The 23990-nt window shown below is 36.8% G+C and overlaps 1 protein-coding gene across 1 annotated transcript in view; it reads left to right on the top strand.

Moving 5' to 3' along the window:
* Positions 1–23990, top strand: part of LOC145993981 (putative multidrug resistance-associated protein lethal(2)03659) — a 150887-nt gene that overhangs the window by 65656 nt on the left and 61241 nt on the right. The window contains exons 4-9 of the mRNA XM_083130010.1: positions 3933–4067; positions 7311–7515; positions 16513–16735; positions 17418–17574; positions 20532–20670; positions 21580–21690. Of these exons, the coding sequence (XP_082986136.1) occupies positions 3933–4067; positions 7311–7515; positions 16513–16735; positions 17418–17574; positions 20532–20670; positions 21580–21690 (970 nt within the window). The remainder of the gene's footprint in view (positions 1–3932; positions 4068–7310; positions 7516–16512; positions 16736–17417; positions 17575–20531; positions 20671–21579; positions 21691–23990) is intronic.

Raw genomic sequence — 23990 nt, 5'->3', positions numbered from 1 at the left:
CAGGTTTGACCAATTTGTTAAAGGATCCTGCAACTCAGAAAATACGCACACTAATCCAATATAAATACATGTATAGAATCCACATCACTCCATAAACTTCATCACTTGTTTTCCTTATCAATAATAATTTTGTTCCTTCTCCTTTATCTTTACGCGAAGTTTATAAACAAAAACAAGGGGAGGCACAGAATAGTATGCAAATTTCGAAGATTTTTTGAGTCACAAATTTATTATATTCAATCTTGAACAAGAACAATTAATTTCTCAAATAGCAACAACATGAAGAATGTTTTATCGTGTACAAACCTAGTTTATGTATCATTTAAGAATTCATCTCAATTGCAACTTTAACAATTCTTACTGTCGCTCTACCATTTGACCTTTGACACGTAAGAAATAAATATATACGTATATTACAAATTTTTAACGAAGTGGTAGAACACGGACATAGTTCCAATTGAACCCTTTTAAATACACATTTTTAAAACCTAATATGCCAAGGATTCAAAGATTTACAATTTATCAATAAATGATCTAGTTTTGCCACATAGCGTTCCTTTTGACAATAAGTAATACTATATTCCCTACTCCTATTTGATGCTCCCAGTATTTTAATTTCATTTGTGCCAACCTCGCGTGATTATTATTTCAACATTTAAGAAGTCGCAATGGTGCATGTCAAGTGTCTCGCGTACGCCTTGGTAAATTTTAATAATTACGCAAACCTCGCAAGTTCATTCACGTTATTATTGAAACGCAATCAATATGACTACTCGTTGCTGTTTAATTAGATAATGTACGTTAGTTGCAACTTAGAACAGCTAGTGTTTCCGCCATTCGCTCTTTTAGTCCTTTTTTACTCATTTAAACTTTTGACTCAATCACGTTAAAGATATGCCAATCTATCACAGTTCATGTTCTTTAGGCTTCGCAGAAATAAGGGAGGGGAGATGACACTGTACATACCTCCGTTAAGCTGCACAAAGAGTTCCCGTCACCAATTCAACACTGCTAAGGACGGTTGGTCAAAAGAAGTCCTGCCTTCCTTCTCGTTCCGTCATCGGAACATTGGCATAACGTCTAGAAACGTCCATCGACTCATCCTCAGTCACAAATCTGGATCCTGATTCGGGTTGTGGGAAAAATGCCCAAATCTAACTGGACGCCGATAAAGTTCACGCATTCGTCAAATGCAACTTTCCATTTACGCGTATAAAGTTTATCAGGGAAAAATGAGTTCTGCCTCGCGTTGAATCGTCCAAACTCGGAGAGAGAATATATCGTAAGGTGCATGCAAAAATAAAGTAAAAAAAAAAGGTTAAGTCTCGCCCGCGAGGCAACTTGCACACTTAACCGTGCAACACACTATGAAGCTGTCTCCCTCTCGTGACCCAAGTCACGTCGTTGTTTCCGCGAAGCTTGCGAAGTCGGAACTGCTGTAGCCTTCTGCTCGAGAAGCGAGTGCCGAGCGAGAGGTCAGTGGAGACCTCTAGCGGGGACTATTATAATCAACCAAAAACTATAAGACGCAAGGCGTACGAAGAAATGAGGAATTGTGATGCTTTTCCACGCGAAAATACAAAAGCGTAGGAAAAACGTCACAAGGGGGATTTTTCATTTGCTTTTTTTGTGATGGAAATGTGACTAAATAAAAATTTCAGCATTGCACAGAAGTTGTAACATGTAATAATTACTTCATATACTGCTAAGGGATGGGTAATAAGTATTATTTGTGGTGAAGAAGTCAGTGCCCAGTTCTTATAAAGTTTTAAATTGTCAGGTGAATTATTGTGGGGAGAATAAGCATTATTTGGGGAGGGCCACTATAAAACTGTTCTCTATCAATGTTAAGTCTTAGGATATCATGAGAATTCTACAAGGGGCGAGGAAGATTGGGCATTTCATTGGCTCTTGAGGGGAGGAATATCCAGATGTGGATATCAATATTAGGTCTTAGATTGGCACAGAATTTCCATACTAAGGGCCTCTTGGGGATTGAACTTTGAAGTTCGGAGTGGGGACAATACTTGGTGCTTTGGTATAAACTGCATACAATGATCATTATTTAGGCTGTCATTTTTCTGTATCATTTGGAAGTCATATAGTATCAAGTGGATTTGACTCTAGATTATTCGCTAGATTGTTTCTTCACTCCGGAAACTTAACATCAGATACATTAAAAAGTAGTGAAGTAAAATATAGCATCGACTACTATACGAGAAGACCACGGATAACTATTTTTGTTATTTTTATGTCGCTTTTCTGCCAGTTTAGGATAATGAGGATGAGTGATGGTTAGACACAGCATGCGGGGAAGGCATGGGGTTTCCACAAGCGCAGAGGCAAAGTAGGTACTGAATGAGCAAAAAGGGAAAGATTTGGAAGGAGTAAAGGCCTTGTGAAAATATTCACTCCTTATTAAATTATAACATCATTAAGCCTTGTTTCCATGATAACCAAAAAGTCAAAATGCTGACCAAGGCAGAATTTATTTTATTTTAAAACATAAAACATTACGTTTCAACCTTCTAGCAAGGTCTTCATGAGTATGTACCAAATACGAAAAAAAATATTTAAAAATTGAGTTTTTGGTCCTTATTAAATTGTATTATTGCCAGTTACATAATAAATACCCTAAAAATGTTCTTGCTCGCTTTGCTTGCAATGCTACTTATGGTTTACTTAAGCGGATTCAAAGAAGGGGGCACAGAGGACTGGGAGGGACCTCTCCTGAAAGCCTGTAGAATTTTCACGGTTTACATTTTTTTATAATATTATACACCAAAACGTTATTGGAGTTTTTGATTGTCTTACCATTTACTTGATATTGTACCACTTTTCCATTCTGTTTCTTAGTGATGCACCCTTTTCGTTGTTGGTGCCCATGAGCGAATGGATAAAATGTTGGGAAAGAATAAATATCATGGCATCCTGTGAAAGTATTGATGCCAAATTAAATTAATATTATTGTAAGTTTGCAAATAAACGGATACAAAAAATTTCCTACCCGCCATGTTTGTTATCTTGATAAGATGATTGTGAAAGATTGTACTATACTGCATTATGATTGGATTTGATTAGCATCGCTTTTCTTCCACTTCCGGCTGATCATGATGATGAGAAAGAGTGATGATATGATGAAATTCATGAAGGGACACTCATAAAGAACACCCATGCCCAGTCCAGAATTCAAACCCGTGATCCCTGGCATCGTAGCATGCTGTGCTAACCACTCTGCCATGAAGGTTGGCTCCTGCATTATCAGACATGATCAATATTCTTCATGTTGAGTAATAACATCAATTTAGTGCCCAGTTATAACATTTATTCCCCATCCAAAATTTTAAGATATAACTGTTGACCACTTGACAGTCTATTGCATTCAAATTGAAATAAGTTACTATATATTTGGTAAAATAATTTTGGGGGAATCCAGGGCCTTGGGGGAGATGGGCACTCACTACTGATTACTTGGCTCAAACCCAGAACCTTCAGTGGCTAAATTGTTAGTTGACCACTCAGTGTACTTGGCCATGGAGGCACATGTTTGAATAATTCCTAAGCATTCAGAAGAAATTAATTTTTGTTACCACATCATTGTCAATATTACTAGTTTCTAAATATAAAGCAAATAATAGAAGAAATAGTCTTTTCATTATTTGAAAAAAGGTTCAACTTTTAACATGGTTCTAATTTCAGGAATCATACAGATAAAATTTTGATATTATATTAATTAATGTGACATTTGAAACAAAATCATGCAACAATAATTTCTCCTTGCCTTTTTTGGGTAGTTTTGTGCATTTATGCATGCAGGAATTTTGCAAAAGGTGAAAATGACCATAACTGATGTTGACATTTTGTAATTAGTGTCTAAAATAGGTATTGTTTAATAACAGAATAACACATGACTCATGTTTTTCTTCTTTCAGAAACTGGAATAATCAACTTCATAAAGCCAAGAATGCAAATCACAAACCAAGTTTACTCAGTGCCATTTTGAGAACATTTGTACCTCAGTATTGCCTGTTTGGTATCTCTCTCTTCCTGTATGAATGCGTAGTCAGGTAAATAGTTTGGAATATGCATTGTGTGTGTGTGTGTGTGTGTGTGTGTATACAGAGGGGTCCAAAAAAATATACTCGCTGTTTGTAATGCAATAATTTCGAAACAAACAGACTTACACGTACTAATCTCATGTGGACGTGTAGTGTAACTGTTTAATTTGTTGTGGGTAGGTGGCGCTGACAATTTGCGCCACACATGCGGGAGTGTTGAAGCAATCACGCCAGTACAGCGGAAGACAGTCGAGTAGCAAAAATGGCTGTGGTACGGTTATCATTTGTGGAACAGAAGGCTGTATTGAAATGGTTCTGGAAGTACTAGAACATTCAAGAGGTTCAACGGCAGTAGCAGAATGAGTTTGGAACATGGCTTCCAGCACGTCGAACAATAGCCCGTATTCGTGATAAGTTCTAATCCGACGGAACTGTTCATGATGTGCACAAGGCAAGATCCAGCCAACCACGAACACCTACAAGTCCAGAGTCCAGTGCTGCGGTTTTGCAACATTTCACCTGATCACTCCAAAAATCAGTGAACCAGGGTGCGTGCGAAAGTGGGGTGAGCCGGTCTAGCGTAAGATGCATTCTGAATGGTGCACAGTGGAAAGTGTACATTCCAAGACTGCTCCACGTGATCAACGAGGAAGATCCGGATCGTAGGGTCGAATACTGCGAATGGTTTGAGCACATGGTTCGCGAGGATGGGGAATTTGCAGGGACAGTTGTGTGGTCTGATGAGCCGCATTTCAAACTTAACAGTACTGTGAACTGCCATCTACTTGTTTTGCCTGCCATCAAAACCCTGTTTGGAGATGAACTGTTTTACCCACCTCACTACCATCACGATGTCAAGTCATACCTGGATGACATTTTCCCCGGACGGTGGATAGGTCGACGTGGTGCTATTGAGTACCCACCTCGGTCCCCTGATTTGACACCACTGAACTTCTACCTGTGGGGGACCGTCAAGGATGACGTGTATGGACGAAAACCAACTACACTCGAGCTACGTGTAAAATAATAGCATTGTGTGCTGCCATTACGCCAGATGCACTGATGGCCGTAGTACGGTCTACAGTTTGGCGCCATCGGAGTAGTTTAGAAGTTGCTGGTGGTCATTTTGAACATCTAACATAACTCTCTCTCAGTGCCAATCGTAGCGTGATGTGCTAACCACTCCGTCACGGGGGCAGCTAACTAATTTGGAATTCAAATATCATCCCTCATCGTCTCGTAACTAATGACAAATGTGCGTGTCACAACATGGTCGATCTACACCTCAATGTCACACATTCCAGTATCCTCCAGAGTGTACTTCAATATCTCTAAAGTTACTTCATCCAAAAACACACTCGTATGTCCTTTTCATCCTGTTCAAAAATGATGGATTATGCAGCAAAGACACCAAGGGAAACTAAAACGGCAACTTAGAGAAGCATAAAAGTGGGGAAAGAAGACTGTAGAATACAGAAATATTTTGAGGCGGTCAAATTTTATTGTACGCTACATATAAAATAAAATGCATATTTGGGGTGAATTTTAAAATATTGTCACATTTTTCTTCTCTCTTGTTGAGAGGTGTTCATTTTAAATCAACCTCCCTCACCATACGGCCTGCCCTCCTTCAATAGTATTCCGGAGTGTGAGGATGTCACCATCCGGATGGTGAACATCTCTGGATTATAGATCGACTCCTGCATCCCACCCCCACCCCCATCCTCGGAGGATCGTCACTGACAATGTGAAATCACCTATCATATGCCGACATTCGACATAACACTTCAGTTTCTGTACTTGAGTTAGTGAGAAGTATTGAGGTTGGCAACAGCCTAATAACGGATTTCTTCCGCATCATGTAGTCCGTTCTATGAAAGTATGCTAATGGAAGAAAAATGTGTAAATTACATTGGATTATACATTTTAAAATATATTTTCATTAAAGGTTTCTGTTTATAATAATAATACGTGATTATTGTATAAATTACAATCGATCACGTGAAAGCAAGAAAATAGCGCCAGTTTCGAACATGGCGACTTCCATGCATGCAGGAAGGTCTCCCGTGTTTTCAGAGTAGTCTTTTGGAAATACAGCCGTTTGAAAAGTGGCAAGAAGCAGGTGGTTCTTAACGTTTATGTGATGTTGTGTCGGTGATATCCTGAGCAAGCAGTGAAGTTGGTGTCCAAGGGTAATTGTGTGTCTGCGTCTTTGTGTTTTCGGTGTGGTACAAAAAAGGAAAACGACCGGTCAAGTTGTGAGTCACGCGAAAAAAAAACACATTGTTGCTCGTATAAACAAGTACACCGATTTTGAGATAAGTGCAATACAACGCGAGTTGCTTTCGTATTCTTTCAATCAAAGAGCCATCCTGTCCAGTGTGGGAAGATGTTGATAGTAATGATTGATGACGATCTCCCCAATTTTAGCAGTCGACATTAAATCTTCTCTTGTGCCACGTTGAGTTCCTTTTTGGGAAGCAAATTTGACAGACCGTACTCTGACAGGATGATGCCTCAAGTTCAAAAAGGAACTGCTGAATCAAGGTAAGAAAATACATTACTTGTATGAGACGTGCGTAAATAATGTGCTTATTATAGTCTTCTTGTTTCCTAGTGCACGAGAAACCGAGAGAAAGATAAACAATCTCATTTTATTCCCCGGCTTATCTTTGTTTAGCTTCTGCTAAAACTGACGGTATATTTGTTGCACAAAGGAGAATACAATACTCTACATGTCAACAAAGTTGGGCAATAATATGGTGGCAGAGGAAGCAATAAAACCAAAATGCTTGAATTTACTGAAACGAATCTCTCACACTTTTGTATAACTTTGGCGCTGTCATACTGAGAGAGGAGGGGGAAGGGGGATCTGTTAACCCAGTGTCAGATAAATGGGACTTTTGACGTAGAAAAATATGTTCATTCTTGAACAAGAACACGTATTTAATCAATATCTAGAAAATTAATTATACTTCAATGTGTAGATTATCAGTTAAAATAAGAATACGTTTTTCAAGGTTACGTAAAATTAAAGGTTGCGAGTGAGCAGCATATGATGGCCGCACCATTCACGAACAGCTGGCGTGGAGTGATACGTTACTCAAAGTGAGACGGTTGTTTACAGAGGGTCAGAAGGTTCGTGATTCTTACTTTAGATATATGCAAGCTATACGAAGCTTGGCATAAGCTGTCATGCTATCTGGCCATGATCAACGAACAATTTTATGTACAAATTCTTTCTCCCCATAGGATAGCCCAGCCTATATTCCTTGGTAGGCTGGTTGACTACTTTACTCCAGATTCATCTCTGAACAAGACAGATGGCTACCTTTCTGCACTTGGCATTATTCTATGCTCATTGATAAGCATATTCCTCTATCACCCGTCTGGACAGGGACTAGCACATATTGGAATGAAGATAAGAGTAGCCTGTTGTTCAGTGATCTACAGGAAGGTAAATTGAATTATTTTCATGTTCGGTACAGGTCTTGAATGTTCTTGGTGCTACCACCATACCTACAGTAGATCCAAAAAGTCCTGCACTATAGACCAAATCACAGTATATGTTCAATGTGTCCTCTGTTGAGTTCCACACAGGCAGAGTAACAGGTTAAACACACACATGGAATATAATCTGGAGCTATGGCATTGCATTCAACCTCGATCCTAGTACAGAGATGGGCCAGATGGCAAATCTTCATGCTGCACACCCAGGATGTCCAGCAGAGTCAAATCTGGCGAGAGTGGGGCCAATTCAACAGATCCTCTATGGCCAATCCATTGTTCCCAAAATGCAGTATCCAGCCAGTCTCTCACAGCCCTGCTGCCGTCGTTGACAATTTTACCATTTGGTCTTTGGAGCAGAACTTTTTGGACACCCTGGAGAAACTTTGGTATGCCTTTTCACGGTCTAGTATTTTCCCAACTTTAACATTCAGTGCAAATACTAGGGTTGTATACATTAGCGAAGTATCAGTAGATTATGTTTGCCTTAAACTATTATATACTTGGTGAGGTACAAAAATATATACATTGATCTTTTTAATATGCCATATTTGGTAAAATGATGAATATAGGTGTGTAGGCCAGCAAAGGCGGCGATCTGCAAGTGATGGAAAAATATACTTTTTTAAGCAGGAGGAATCTTCATATAAATGATCTAAGAATATTTTAGAACAACACTCTTCTATATTGGCATAGTAAAGTGCCATTTCTCACAGTTACAACTACTTAATTCACATTTTGAAAATTGTGCGTTTACTCACTAAATATATTCACAGTATAAGAAGTACAAAAGACTTACGTGAGTGAGTATAGAAGTCGTAAATCTCCTTGTTAAGTTTTTATACTTTTTATACTGTGAATACTTAATTCAATGTAAATTCCTGAGAAAATGCTCAAGTAAGCATGTTGACCAGCATAAATGAAAGTATATGCATTGATATCAGCTTAGCTCCAGAAAAATGATGTGACATTTTCAGTGGTGTCACGTGCGGTTCGCATACGGGTGTTCACAATAACATTTTCATACTCAATGGAGATTTACTCCTCTCCATTGTAACTTTATATTCAATTGAAAAAGTAAGAATAACAGTTCAACTTATTTTCAACTATTTTTCACAAAAATCAAAAAAAAGTAATACAAGATTTTTTATTCAATTAACACCCTTTTAATTACGCAATTAACAATTAGTAATGGCTAGTGCAAACTAATTAGTATAACATGTAATCTCAAGTGTGTACAATGCAAGACTAGCATACTTCGCAATCTACTTTCTTTTACACAGACCATATGTTAAAAAACGACATTCATTCAGCATTGAAAGCATGTGCATCATTATTGGGACAGAGGGGAGGATGCGTCCAGTCCAGAGAAAAATATTTTGTGTAAGTAATATATTTGGGTATTATACAGAATGCCCTCGCCCCACCCACAATAGCTTGGTTGGGATGCTTATGATTGAAGTTTGGGAGTACTTACCTCTTGTACAATGCAGAGGTCCCATCCTTTTTACTTCCGTTCCTTCTGCTTCGCTCATTTGCGAAAATGAAGTTTCTTTCAAACTCCTAACAGTATTCATAGTGTACAAAGCACAACACTACACACACACGCACATCTGAAAGCCAATGCACATAAATTCATCCAACCGCTTGCCAATAGATATCATGCTCTCAACACCGGTTGCCCCAGTTTACCGGTTTACCGGTTGCCGCCAAAGAGCATAGGCTTTTTTATTGCCCCGCAAAACGAACGGAACTTGACCTTTCCAAAAATAATGTGTCCCCTTGCAGTTCTCCTACAGCAACAGTGTTGCAAACAATTGAAACACAGAAGTTGCTAAATCTTCAACATGCGCTAAAAGTTGCTGAATCAAATTTACAGGTGAAAAATGCAAAATATATTTTTAAAAAGTACTGTAAAGAACAACTTACATCAGGTTTATTCCAACCAATAAATTAAATTTCAATATTTGTGCATTGATATGTAGATTAAAAAATTACTTAATTTCAAATGAGATAATTTTATGCATATTTCATTTTAACTTTCTAACTTCAAAGAAGAAAATATTATGTGTAGCAAAAATGCATCTCTAGTATTCTGAAAGTTATATTTTGTTCTTCACAATAAGCATATTCTAATAACATAGAGAATAGTAAAAATAATTTACTAACATCAATTGATAACTGTTTTTGGTAACAGCTATTTAGGCCTAGGATTCCATGCTATTCGGAGTATGGTTACCAGAAAAATGCACGTTCAATTGATGTAAATATAGTCCGCATTTTTCTTTTCAATTTAAGTTGGTGAGAGTTCTTCTTTTTTGCATTAAAAACGTCGATTACTAAAAAAGTTGCATAGTCTGAATGGCCCTTAGACGCACATGCACAAATCATATAAACCTTGAAAGATATGTAACTCCTGCAGACTAGTTTCTAAAGAAAAGTCACTCGTCACTATTCCATGAACTTTAGCACCCACTGGAATTTAAAATTCGCCAGGTTTAGCGATTTCTCACTAAAGTTTGCAACTATGTAGCTCAGACCATCTTGAGTCCCCCCTAGACATGCCTTGTATATGTTGTACTCTGGTGCCGAATGCAAGAAGTATTGCCACTTGAAACAGGGCTCGCAGCTCCATATGTTCGCACAGCCCAGTGAACATTTTCGCGGTATAGTGGCCAACAGCCCCTTAGCAGTCAGTTTGATGTGACACATACAGCAATTGCGTTCAATGCAATCTGTGGAACACTGTGGGAGTCAGTGTTACCAACTATCTAAAAAAGTTATCAGGCATGAAGGACGTCAACTCCGAGTAAATTGTGTGTATATATTCGAACATCAAAAAAGTATTTTTTCGAATAAATATATGTGTGCGTGTGCATTTAATATGTACGTAATATAAAACATGTACATGAGTGTTCACGTGCTCATGCGAACATTATCACTAGGGAACGGAACTTTATGTGCTAAAAAACTCAGAAATATTTATTTTTTTATGTATCATAAATGTTGAAAATATGTGATAAAAACAGGAAAATATGTGACAAAAATAAAAAAAAAACATTTGGTAACAAGAACAAAATATTACATGCATTTTAAACACCTGAAATCAGTTTCTAAATGCTTACCTCTTAGCGAGCTATTTTTTGGAAGAGTTGCAGTGGATCACAATAGATTTTTTACAACTTCTCTATTGTAAATCTGTGACGATTATCTCTAAAAAGCATCTTATATTGTGAGAAAAACGCTCCACATCACAAGAAACAATTCTTGCATATTTGAAGCATGAAATGTCACTAATGCTGAAGTTTTCCAAAGCTTTCTCTTCCTCTACTTGACCTTCCAAAAATTTGGCACAAAGTTTGAAAACCTTGTTTTTTTTTTTCAAAAATGTCTGTACATTTAGACATTAGCACTTGTGCATTAGATCCAGTGGGGGTAATATTTTCCCCCAATAGGATCGTAGCCGAGGCACCAGAAGTCTGCCAGCGAGCGTGTTCAAAGACAAAACAAACCTAACACTCTCGATATGAAAGAGGTGCGGAGAATAAATATTTTTCCTTCGAGGATTTCGATGTAGCTGAAGTCAATGAGCGATTTTATGTATTTAAAATGAAAATTCGCAAAATATGTATTTACATACGGAAAACTGGAAAATATGTGTTTTTATGTAAAATAAAATTTGCTGTGTTGACATATAAGGTTATGATCAGAATGTTGGCAAAAACAAGGGTCTCTATCTTATCGCAGAAATAACATTTATTTACCTGAAGTTCCGTTCCCTAATTATCACGCTACGTGCCTGGACATTTTCTCATTAAGGAAGGTAGGATTTTCCTTTGTGTCATTGTACTTGCAGAGAGTATTTCCATACCATTTTAAAACTTGTTTGGAGTTATGTTATGGACATATTAGTATCAGCCACCAAAGTTATATGGGTAACATTACTGATAATTTTGCTAATGCACTATTTCTAAATAGTGTAAGTGAAATTGATTTTTTTTCATTTTGTTACCGTTTTTATTAATACAAAAGGGCAGTTCATGTATCCTGGTTTTGTAAAATGAATGTCTGCTATAAAAACTTATTTTTCTAAGTAAACTCGTCAGAATCCATATTTGAAATTAGATATCACAAGTTTCAAAATGCAACTCTAATTTCTAGGTTTAAATAAATTCAGATTGTATTAATGTTATTTGTTGTTGTGTAGTCCTAAAATCATAGAACTGTGTGATCTATGCATACACTAGTTTTAGTAGTGGATAATTTTGCTACTTCATTGACTTTTAGCAACTGAGTTGTCAGTATTGATGCCTAAATATTTTGCATTAGTTACCAAATGCTTCTTAAGTATCGAAGTCCAGTCTAGAATCCTGATAAGAGTAATTAATTAATTAAGGATCTTACCTGTTGTAATGTTTGTGTAGGGCGGTGCTAACTGACCCGAATTAGAATAGAATTCTTTGTCAGTGTACTGCAGTAGGATCTGTTGCCTTTAAAAAAAAACACTTACATTTCTAAGTATTAATTAATTTGAGAACCCAGATAGATGTTCCAGTAGGAAATTTAGTTATGTGTACATACCACAGACTTTAAAGAGTTTGTTTTTTAAGTCCACTTTATGCACAGGTAATCGGGATTGTACCTACAGTTTAAAGTGGGATCCAAACCACTATATGCCTTCACTGGCTATCTAATCTGGGACCCCTTGATTACAAATTGACAATGTTACCACCACATCATTTGGGAGGCCCATAGGCAGTGCTCGAAAAATTTTCTTCATAGCTAGGCGCCAGCTCTGAAAATCAGGCGCCAGGGAACTACCTACTAGCAATTGCACATACTCAGGGCCATATCAAGGTTTGTGGAGGCCCCTGGGCAAAATATTTTGTGGGGGCCCCCCAATTTTTTTATAATTTTTTACTAGGAGCTTTATTCGCTCAATATGTTAACCACCAATTTTCAGCAGTTGAAATAGTAGACCTGATTTTAGAATCAGTAGTCATTCACAATCGAACATATTGCAGATAGGTTTGCAGGGAGAATAGCGCAGTGAAATAAAGTTACAGGACGAAAATTGTAGCTCTATAGCAGCAGTAAAATTCTGCGTCTAAATGTCTACAGTACACGTTGTCTGTTAGGAAAGTAATGAGACTGGCAACACTGTGCACGAACCGGCAATGCTGCTGCCCCCACCTTCACATGGCAGGTAGGTGAACGCTTGCCATTGACTCAGTACAAGTTTCAACTTGCTACAGTTGCTACACGATTGTTGAGAGCGTCTGACGTGAAGTTGCGTTTGTGACGTGCATTACAAAAATGGACTGGCAAAAGTTTGAACAATGTTGTGCCATCAAATTTTGTGTTAAGCTTGGCGAATCCGCTACTGTGACTTATTAAAAGTTACAAAGGGCTTATGGAGAACATACACTATCTAGGGCACAAGTGTTCAGATGGCACAAGTCTTTTTTAGAAGGCCAAGAACAAGTGGAAGATGAACCTCGTGCGGGAAGACCTTCAACCTCAAAAACAGATGACAATGTGTAAAGGGTGAGGTCAGATCGTTGATTGATGATGAGAATGATCAGTAGTGAGTTAAATTTGATCTTGTGTACCGAATGAAGTCCTTGCAAGACTCAGGAAAAGGGTTGCACGTGTGCGACCAGACATTGCACGCACGTGGATGCTGCACCACGACAATGCAGCATGTCACACGACAGTCTCCATCAATGTTTGTTTTGGCAAAAAAAAAAAAAGCATTCCTGTGGTTCCTCAGCCCTGTTATTCGCCGGATCTCACTCCCTGTGACTTTTGTTTATTCCCCTTGCTCAAAAACCACTTGAAAGAACGCCATTTTGATACTTTGGATAATATCCAGAAGAGCGTAACCGATGAGCTAAAAGGTATTCCAGCAGAAGCCTTCCAGCACTGCTACGAACAATGGAAACAACTCCTCCATCGCTGTGTAGCTGCCCAAGGGAACTATTTTGAAGGGGATAACCTTGATTTGTAAAAATAATAAAATTCATCGTTTACAGAAAATCAGTCTCATTACTTTCCTAACAGAACACGTATTATGAAGAATGAACACCGTAACTACAATATATAGTAAATACTAAGGGGGTTCAGAAGGAAACAGAGATCAGAGCAGTACTTACGTATCCGGTACATAATTAATTATAAATGATATTATTTACAATTAAGAGTAAATATGTCACTACATATGCATGGTGCATCTACTGGACAATTACCGACAGGTTCATTGTGGAAATTGTAGTAACTACACTTTCTTCAAGAAAATTCCCAAAGGCTTAACACTTAGACACACTTTTCTTGCCTTTTTCGCCGAAAATTCATCTAATATATCATCGAAGTCCAATTCACAAAGAAGTTCATTTAAATGCTTAATAAACAAAGATTGAATAAGCGATCCTGTCCCATGGCACCACGAAGTCTGTTTTTCACTAATTTTATTTTTGAGAAAGATCTTTCTCCACTGCAGTTTGTTACCATTAAGACCAAATACATTCTAAAGAGAATTTCGATGTTGGGAAATCTACTGCGGAATGGGTCCTTACCTACAATATTATACATAGACAGTACCACGAAAGGAAGTTATGTACTTCGTAGGATTATTTATTATTATTAATCGTATCTGAGAATTGATCGTTTGAATAAGTGTGCCTTATTTCCACACCACAGCCAAATCAATCCATGGTATAAAGTATACTGAGCTTCAGATATCTACAAACAGATCGACTGAGAGCTATACTACAATTGGATTCAGAAGAGTGTAGACACGACAATATCGAAGTTTTTTTGATTTTTCAAATACAACTTCTTATGTAATTTTTCACAAGCATAGCCAGCTGGTTAAAATATTTTTTGGTGGAGGCCCTTCACAGCTTCCTTTTGGTGGGAGCCCCGGGGCAAGTGCCCCAGTTACCCATAGGTTAATCCGGTCCTGTGCATACTACAGAGTGTTTCAAAAGTCGCACAACCCAAATATTGAAAATGTATATCATGAAAACCGTAAGAAGTATTTACACCAGGTTTTCTGTACTAAACTAATCATGTATGCTATCACTGGGCTAATAAATTTATGTTAGCATGTATCCAAATAAAAGCAATTACATTATTTTTAAAAATATTGTTAATTTGCTGAAATCATCTGAGAATTGATTTTCAACAATATGTACCAACGTAGAAATTTTCAGCGAAAAATGTAGGTTCGACCAGGACTCAAACATGGGTCTCTGGTATACCGTGCCATTGCTCAAACCACTGAGCTACTAAACCTGCCTGGCCTTGCCTGATTTTTCGCTGTCGCTGTTTTACATGCATGGAATCTTCTCTGCCAGTGCTACCACAACGGGATCTGTTGCCTTTGAAATACAGTAGACTTCGACATTGCCTGGTTCCTCCCAGCATAGAGATGTTAATTATTGAAGATCAGGCACACACAGGAAATGTACTACGTAGAAATTTTCAGCAAAAAATGCATTAACATCTCTATGCTGGGAGGAACCAGGCAACGTCGAAGTCTACTGTATTTCAAAGGCAACAGATCCTGTTGTGGTAGCACTGGCAGAGAAGATTCCATGCATGTAAAACAGCGACAGCAACAAATTAGACGAGAAAAGGCTGGCTCAGTGATTAGAGAAATTGTACAGTATCCCAGAGACCCAGGTTTGAGTCCTGGTCAAGCATGCATTTTTTGCTGAAAATTTCTACATAGTACATCTCCTGTGTGTGCTAATCTTCAATAATAATACCAACTCTTAACAATTTGTGGGAGCTTTTGTTGGTGTTTGACTAGTCGTAAAACAGTTGCTTTGTGAGGTACAGCAGAAGCAGGGGATTTTTCTTGGAAAACCTCTTGCACATGAGTGTAAGAATGAGTTGTAAACTCTTCAGCAATGCACACGTGCTGCTCCAAAGAATACGCCATGCTGAATCAATTAAAAGAACAGGCATAGTGTTGTCGAAAGTGAGCGAAGAGAATTCAGAGTAACCAGAGGCAGACTAGGATTCTCTCAATAGTCCAACTTCAGCACAAAATCTTGGTTTATGATTTTTCACATAAATGTATAGGCAATACTTAGGCACATGTGGCGTGCGTCTGTTGACAATATTTGGACCTGCTAGCATTGCAATATATGTCCCAAAAATGGCACTTTTTTACTCAACCCATAACATAGCCAATAAAAAATCCATCAAATGTTGCACATGAGCAATATTGGTCGCAAATGACAGATTGACATGGCATCAGTCATCAGATATCTAATTATGACCCTTTGAAAATTTCTTATGTATTTTTCTTATTCAAAAGTGCATTTCTGGAAAAATTTTAACGCTGCCTTCTGCCAGTTATTAATTTATCTAAGTTTTCTGTATGAAGAAAACTGATAATTTTAAGCATTGAAAAATACTCAATGGATGAGACTTTATAATGCAGAAAACCTGTTGTAAATATCTCTTACAGTTTTCAAGATATACATTTTCAAAGTTTGGGTTGTGCAACTTTTGAAACACTCTGTATAAGAAGCTGAGCATCACGGTATTCAAAACATCGGTAAATCATTCGAGAAAACAGGAAATGGGGTTTTGGGGGGACAAAGAGTAAGAAATTATTACTGACTCTCTGGAATATTCACAACTTTGATTTTAAAAAAAAATCATTTGCTAACTTACGCTGTACTGCAATTTGAACTTAGAATCATCAAAATTTTGTACATATTACAGCATAAGATCACAGTCGCCAGGCTGAAATTTTTAGTTGCAGTCGGGATTTTTCGAGCCCTGCCCATAGGCTTTATAAGCATAAGCCAAATTATGTATGCTTGATTGTAAATATTACAGATTTTAAAAAAAAAGTGGAATTTAAATATACTTGATTTACTAAGTATTATTCTCATTCAAAATGTGACTTGCATCTTTATCTTTCCAGGCTCTTCGGTTGAGCAAAACTGCTCTGGTGCAAACTACTGTTGGTCAGGTGGTAAATTTGCTGTCCAATGATGTGAACAGGTTTGACCAGGCTGTGATAATGCTACATTATTTATGGATAGGACCTCTTCAGACAATTATCATAACTTATTATATTTGGATGAATGTCGACATTTCAGCTCTAGCTGGTGTGGGATTTGTACTACTCACAATTCCTCTGCAAGGTAAGTGCAAGGTCATATTTTTGGACACAGAATTATTACTTTGGAGATTTTTTTATGGTTTATTTACCCATGCAGCTCACATCTAATGGATTTCTTTTGGATACCCATGCTGAAGCTCTGGATGTCTAGAGGAGATCCAGCAATATCCATAGGATATCCAGGAATGATGTGGATCAATTTTGGATATGTTTTGAGATTGGCAAATAAATCATTAAAGTTTACAATTAGAAATACCATATTATTAGAAGAAATACAAATTATCGGGTTGATTTTACATTCTTTGTTGCATTTTTTAGAGTTACATGACAAAACAGAAGTGTAAAATGAAAAATGTAAGTTTACATAGGGATTTGAAGATCATTTTATTAAACTGACAGAAGATACAACAAAGATAACATATTTCAAAATTATTAAAAAGCACAAACAAACATGCTGATGTAGAAATGTAATATGTTTGTTAATTCTTTTAATTTTTTGCTGGGAATTTTTAGAAAGTCCTCTTTTCAGTTCACAAGTTATGGTAATCCTGTAGAGTCCAAAATTGTAAATATAATTTCTTCAGTATTTCTGCAAGTGTGATTGACTGGCTTTAAAGCAGACTGGATGAAAGATTTATTTGTTTTATCTCTGTTCTGAGTCATCATTTATGCTTTATTTATTATTAAAAGTATTTCAATTGCAGTTGCGCTGGGAAGGTTAACTTCAAAATTCAGATTGAAGACTGCCCTTAGAACTGACGAGAGGGTGAGGTTGATGAATGAAATTATTTCCGGGATCCAAGTGATCAAGATGTATACATGGGAGAAGCCATTTTCAAAACTAGTCTCGATTGCTAGAAGGTAAGATTTTGTATGTGGTTAGACATGCGCAGAGAATATAAATTTGGTAGTAATTTCATATACTTAGTTTCTTTTAGTTGAAATGATCCTTTTCAGCATCAGAGCGTCTGTGGCATTGTTATATTTTAGTAATTTCATGATTCTGTTCTTAGTGTGGGTCCCCAAAGAAAAAAGTGGTGGAGGCAGAGGGTGAGGATATTCAAATTTAATATATCCCTGAATACTGTACAAAAAAAATAAAATAGAAATATGTATTTGGTGTTCATAGGTTTTTTTCTGTCAAGGGCTAGACAAGGACCCCTCCTTTCCTGTTCTATATCTTGAGAGTGACATTTTTAACCCTAGAAAGCTAACATGTGTGAAAAGTTTCGTTAAAGCTAATGTATCATAAATTTACGAGGGGATTAAAAAAACTACGACAAACATAAGTTTTAAAAGAAATTAAATTTTAATGAATGTGACTTGTTAGAATACACCTTGACAAACATTTTGGTTACAAAAAAACTTTTAAAGTTCATCAGTGCAGTGCACACGCATTTTCCCCGGTGCTTCCCACAGATTGGCTTGTTGCAGCAGCTGTAGTACAATGACGTCATCCTCCACTCGTTCAAATATTGTAAAATTAGTTCATCACTACATATTTTCCCTGGATTCATTTTTGGTGCTTATAAATTATTTGAATTTAAATACAATCAAAACATAACCCTCACTAAAAACTTCACAAACTATACACAATAATGAAAAAAATTAAAAGTTCGCAAAAACGTATGCAGCAAAAATCCAGGCGGAGAAGCTAATGTGTCGTAAAACATACAAGCGTGTTCTGAAAACCAAGCTGAAAACAACTATACCGGTGGCCGGTTGACAACTGAGTCTGCCATAAACTGACACAAAAGGCAACATGTTGAGGGGTACCAATTGGACGAGTCAATTGCTCACTGGCTAAGGGGTGTTTGGTGAAATATGGTCATCTTGGATCGTAGGTTTTACGATACATCAGCTTTCTAGGGTTAAAGGAACAGTTGCCCGATGAGTCTTCAAACAGAAAAGAATTATGCTTACCCTCATCTGTTGATTATGCACTCGTTACATCAATCCACCAACACCTCAGTACTTAAACACTGGTGGAGGGCCTACGTATTGTCCCACGAGTGCAAGCATACCACCTGACCTGAACAATACCACTTAGTAACTTCTCCAATCCTAACCTTCAGTTTCCATTCTTAACCTCCCCTGCCCCTTCCCCATATATCCTCCATATTACCCTAATGCCCCACTCTTACAGTGGCATACCTGGTTGCAAGACCATGTTATTCCATCCCATATCTTCATGCTTGACCTGACAACCTTGCAGGTCTAATGCTGACTCAGATGTACAATGACTCATGATGGCAGGGGTGCCCGCAGGGGGGGATTCATGATGCGCCCGCATCACGGGCATTTTTTTGGGGGGTGTTTTTTGATTGACTTATTGATTTGTAGTTGTTGTTATTAGTTTTTCTTCCTACCAGTGGGTGATCGCGGCAATTGGTTTGAAATTAAACACTACCTCTTATGCCTTTAGAATCTGTTTGGAAAAAGGGGGGCATGCTGTTCGCATTAATGCAAAGTTAGTCAAGCAGACAAACTACTAAGAATAGGGTTCATTCAGTACACTAACAATGACAGTGAACCTGAACAGTTTTGTAAGTTTTATTTTAACAAACATGAAAGTGAGCCATGATTTTTTTTTTTTTTAGTATTCAAGTGCAATGAAAGGATTCGAATTTCATGCGCCTTTCAATTGTTGGCATCTTGGTCAGTGGTAAACTGTCTGGTGTTTCTTTGTGGTAGTTCCGAGTCGGCTCAAATTCTGACTTCAGTTTTAGTGTTGGATGATTTCAGGCACGATTTGTTTCGCTTGTGTGTGTTCTTGTGCTATGACTGACTGGATAATTGTAACATACTGTCAGCTTTCATTGTCTAAAACTAAAGTATTTTGAAAATTTATTTAAAAAAAAATTGAACCAATTTATCGACATTCAAACAAAAATCAATTACTGCATGTTTATCCAAACTATATTTGTGTGGGGTGGGGGGGATTATGATGAAGAATTTTGGGGGGGATTTTGATGAACAATTTTGGGGGAGGATAGGCAACCCTGCATGACGATGTAACCATCTGCCATTAAGGATAAAAAAAAACATTCCTGTCTGTTGAGCATTTCCTCTTTTCACATTCTTATTACTAGCCCTCCTTCCTTGCATTCACTGTGTGTGTGTGTGTGTGTGTGTGTGTGTTTATGTGTGTGCACATGTGTGTCAGTGTTTGCATGCACTTTCAAATCTATCAACTTATCTCCATTTCCATGCTTCTACCTTCTACACTCTTTCCTCCAGCCTATCCTAAGCACACACTACATAAATCGATCAACAAGCCAACTAGCAGATGACCCAAATTTTAATAGCTAGGGGCATGCATATTTTTTTGATGAAAACACGAAATTGAACTAACATATTCTAATGTTAATTTTTCATGTTTTTGAAAGGTGTGAAGTGCTTTTTTTTACCATGTTTTGTCACAAAATGATGCGAAATGAACTTCAAAATGCGAACTGAACTCCAAAATGCAAAATACACTCTTAAACATAAAATTTAAGGTTTTCTTCAACAACGCAGCCCTTTCTGAAGTCTGAATTATCCTGTGAGTTAAATTTATTAATTCTGCTCTAAAGATTTGGAGTGCCTTACAGAGGATTAAACTTAATACTCTGATAACTATATGAATGCCCTATTATAAGTGAAATGTTAATTTTATGTAAATATATTTTTAAAATCAATTTCAGGTTTATTTTCAACATTTTAACACTGTAATGCCGTATTATGCCCAGTTTTTGAACCAAAATCTTGATATTTTATTCACCATGAGTATGTAGCTCTAGGAATAGCTTGTAAAATTTACTCAATTTTCTTTGCAGATTGGAAATAAGAGTTCTGAGGAGGAATTCCTACATCCACAGTTTTTATCTCTCTTCCATAATATTCACTTCTCGAGTAGCAGTTTGCCTGACTGTGGTCACTTATATTCTCATTGGAAATGTTATTAATGCAGAAAAGGTACAGTTGAATCCACACTTTTACAGTAAAATCTTGGTTATATATCTGTCCAGAAGTCAAAATATGGAAAACGTAAAATCGAGCAATGTAAAAATTGAGTTTTTACTTCGTTTTCCATACTTCAAACTTTACTACATAGATAAGTTATTTCATATAAAGTTGTGAATGCCCAATAGCATCATGTGGTAGCATGACTACTCCTTATTGTCACATAACTTTCTGATCATTTTGTTTTCGATCATGTGAAAAGTAAACAAATGATATCCTCTTGGAACATCTCATGCCTGAGCTTTGATTTTTCACATTTGACATTATGCAGAATTGAAAATTTGAAACGAGTACTTGAAATACAGCAGTTCAGATTTTTTTGCTCACAAATCACTGGGCAACAACAATTAGAAAAGTTAATAGTAGCTGTGCAGAAAATGGTAGTGATTATGTAAAGAATGTGACACAAAAGGAAAGAAGAAAAAAGAAAGAAGCATAATAACAAAATAGATAATATTGAAAAATTTTCAAATATGAAGTTTATTTGAATTAAAATTTGTCAACCTAAGAGTTATTTCTTGTTAAAGTAATTCTTACAAATTAGAAAATACATATTGTAAAGTCATTTGAGCTGATGATAGCTTTGAAAATAAACCTGAAACATTGCCACATAAAATATTATGGTTTTTTTTGTATTAAAATAAAAGTTAAGTGACAGTAGTGAACAGTGTCAAGAAGAATTACATTTATAATGGTTCTAAAAACTTGAAGTACCACAATTTTCAACTATCTGAATTATATTGGTATGTGAAGGAAATGAAGCAGTATGGCTCACTGGTATCAGCCCTATTTATTTCATACATTATTTTTAAAATTTCAGCTATTATTACATATTGTAATAATATTTTTTACCTATTTCAGATATTTACTATCACCTCATTCTACAATGTTCTCCAACAATCAATGACAATATTCTTTCCTCAAGCCATTTCACAGGTGGCTGAAGTTTTAATATCTATTAAACGTTTACAGGTACATAATTTTATACTTCCTATGTATAAATGTTATAGTTAATTTATATTATTTCCTGTCAATGATATTTGCATAATTTGAAATTGATAGAAAGCAGAGTGTCTACTGAGAATTCCTAGAATTGCAGGAATTTTTGATGCTGAATTTAAACTTGGATTTTGTGAATTTTTTTCACAAACTTGAAACACACACTAGATACAATGAAACATACATAAACATTTAGAGTGTCTATTCATTACAGTTTTTCATGCTTCTCTATAAAATCAATAGATAATAGGGTCATTCCATGCCAAATCAACAAAAAAAGTGTCATTTCTGACCCGACCATCTTGAATTTTTCTGAAACTCTACTATGGTAGTCTTCATGAAGATATGAAATCCTGAGAAATTGCAGCTTCCGGTGTGGCGTAGTTATGGAGTTTTGGGGGCTTGAAAATACAAAAAATTGTCGATTTTTAGTCTGCGCCCGAGACTTTCATGGATAATTGCTCTTACCCTAATTGACGTACAGAGCTGGTTGTAGTCTTCTTTGAAAGGATATGAAATAAGCTTTCCAATGGTGTATCACATTACTATATTTAGAATAAAATCTTTTCAAGGTCATCCACTTTGACTTTGGACCTTGAACTTTTGAAGATGCATATCTGGGATTTCCTTGGAACTGAAATATATTGTTAACACAAGGTTACAAGTGTGTTTAGTGTGACAGTGTTAATTTGAGAGGACTTATTATTTTTTTAAAAGAATAAGATAACTTGATCACCAGCATCATGGCATCATCCAGATTAGAAAGCCTTGAAGATTTTGAGATCTGTGGAAACCTTGACAGTCCATATTTTGAAATTAATAAGTATCACCTGGAAATTAACACCAAAGCAGGAACAAACAGTGGATATCCACAGACAGATCAACACTTGTTACATCAATGAAGCCTGCAGAATTCATAGAAATTCTAGTCGAGAAAATGTGCACCTGGAAATTATTTCATGCCAACAAGCTTAATTTCTCAAGCATTTAGAAGAAACAGTTCTTTATAGACACCACATTGTACTTTGTGATTCTGTAGAAAATTACTCCTGTGTTGCAAGATGCCTCACAAGGTTTTCACTTTAATAATGATCAAGCAACAACAATACATCCATTCACTATTTATTATTTTTATTATTATGGAAATCCCAATTCTTTGACAGTCATAACTGAAAATTTGGTTATCATATCAGATAGCATGATACAGCATTAGTTCACTTACTCCAGAAAGTACTTATTACATTTTTGAATTTGGTTCTGACAACTGAGCAAAGATATTTTACTTTTCTGATGGAGCAGCAGCACACTACAAAAATCGCAAAAATTTCATCAATGTTGCCTACCATGAGGATGATTTTTCTATGTTGTGTGACCAATTTCCATTCCAGGAATCCAAAAGGTTTACAAAAGATGTCATACATATGAAACGTTATTCTGCATGTGATGAATTTATAGAACATTGTTTCATTATATGTTCAAATGCTTTAGATTTTACAGATATTACTGGATATTTTACTTGCGAATATAATAACAACTGGTGGCTAGTGTGTATTTAGAAAGTGTCTGAAAACACCTGTGATTTACAAATTAACTTTCTTCAATCTCATGGACCATCAGGATCATTTTTATGTCCCCATTTGGTCCAACTGGACATTTGTTGTGTTCCAACGTGCAATGTTCTAACAAAAGTGGACCCTTCCACTCAGCGGCGGCCGCTCATAAGGACGATATGGATGCCGCACTGCTGTGTGTAACCACAAGTGAAAAAAAACATTACATTAACATTTATATATTAGCTTTTACATTGTCTGAATTGCAAATATTCCATTGCTTACAGATCGTTGATAAGTCGGTTCTGTATTCATTCTACCGCGACAATTGCGAAGTTTGCACGCCACCGTGCAGGGGAATACGGAACTTCGAGAAAAATCTGGCGGGGCGCCGTCCTCCCACTTTACGAGACGTAGAGCATTCTCAGGCATGGCCGTGAGGGGTAAGAGGCGAGGGAACTGGGGAATAACATGCGCGGGATCTGTCCAAGGGAGGATGGAGGGTTTGTCGTCCGAAACCCACCCCCTAGGCGAAACTGGCCCTTTCTCCGGAGAATGGTAGACAATGAAGAGTTGCCAGAAGCAATGAAGTTAACAGAAGATAGAAAATTACCAACCGTTGAAAAAAATCATTCTGTATTACATAATCTTATTCACTTATGACATAAAAGTAGAGCAATAAATTACGCAATTTCCAATTAGGAAGAAAATTTCGGTAGCTGA

Source organism: Lepisma saccharinum, chromosome 10, assembly GCF_977018435.1.
Source record: "Lepisma saccharinum chromosome 10, izLepSacc3.1, whole genome shotgun sequence".
In the NCBI taxonomy this organism is placed as follows: Eukaryota; Metazoa; Arthropoda; class Insecta; order Zygentoma; family Lepismatidae; genus Lepisma; species Lepisma saccharinum.
Note: the sequence above shows the minus strand (reverse complement) of the source record. Positions and strands in the feature narration are given on the sequence as shown.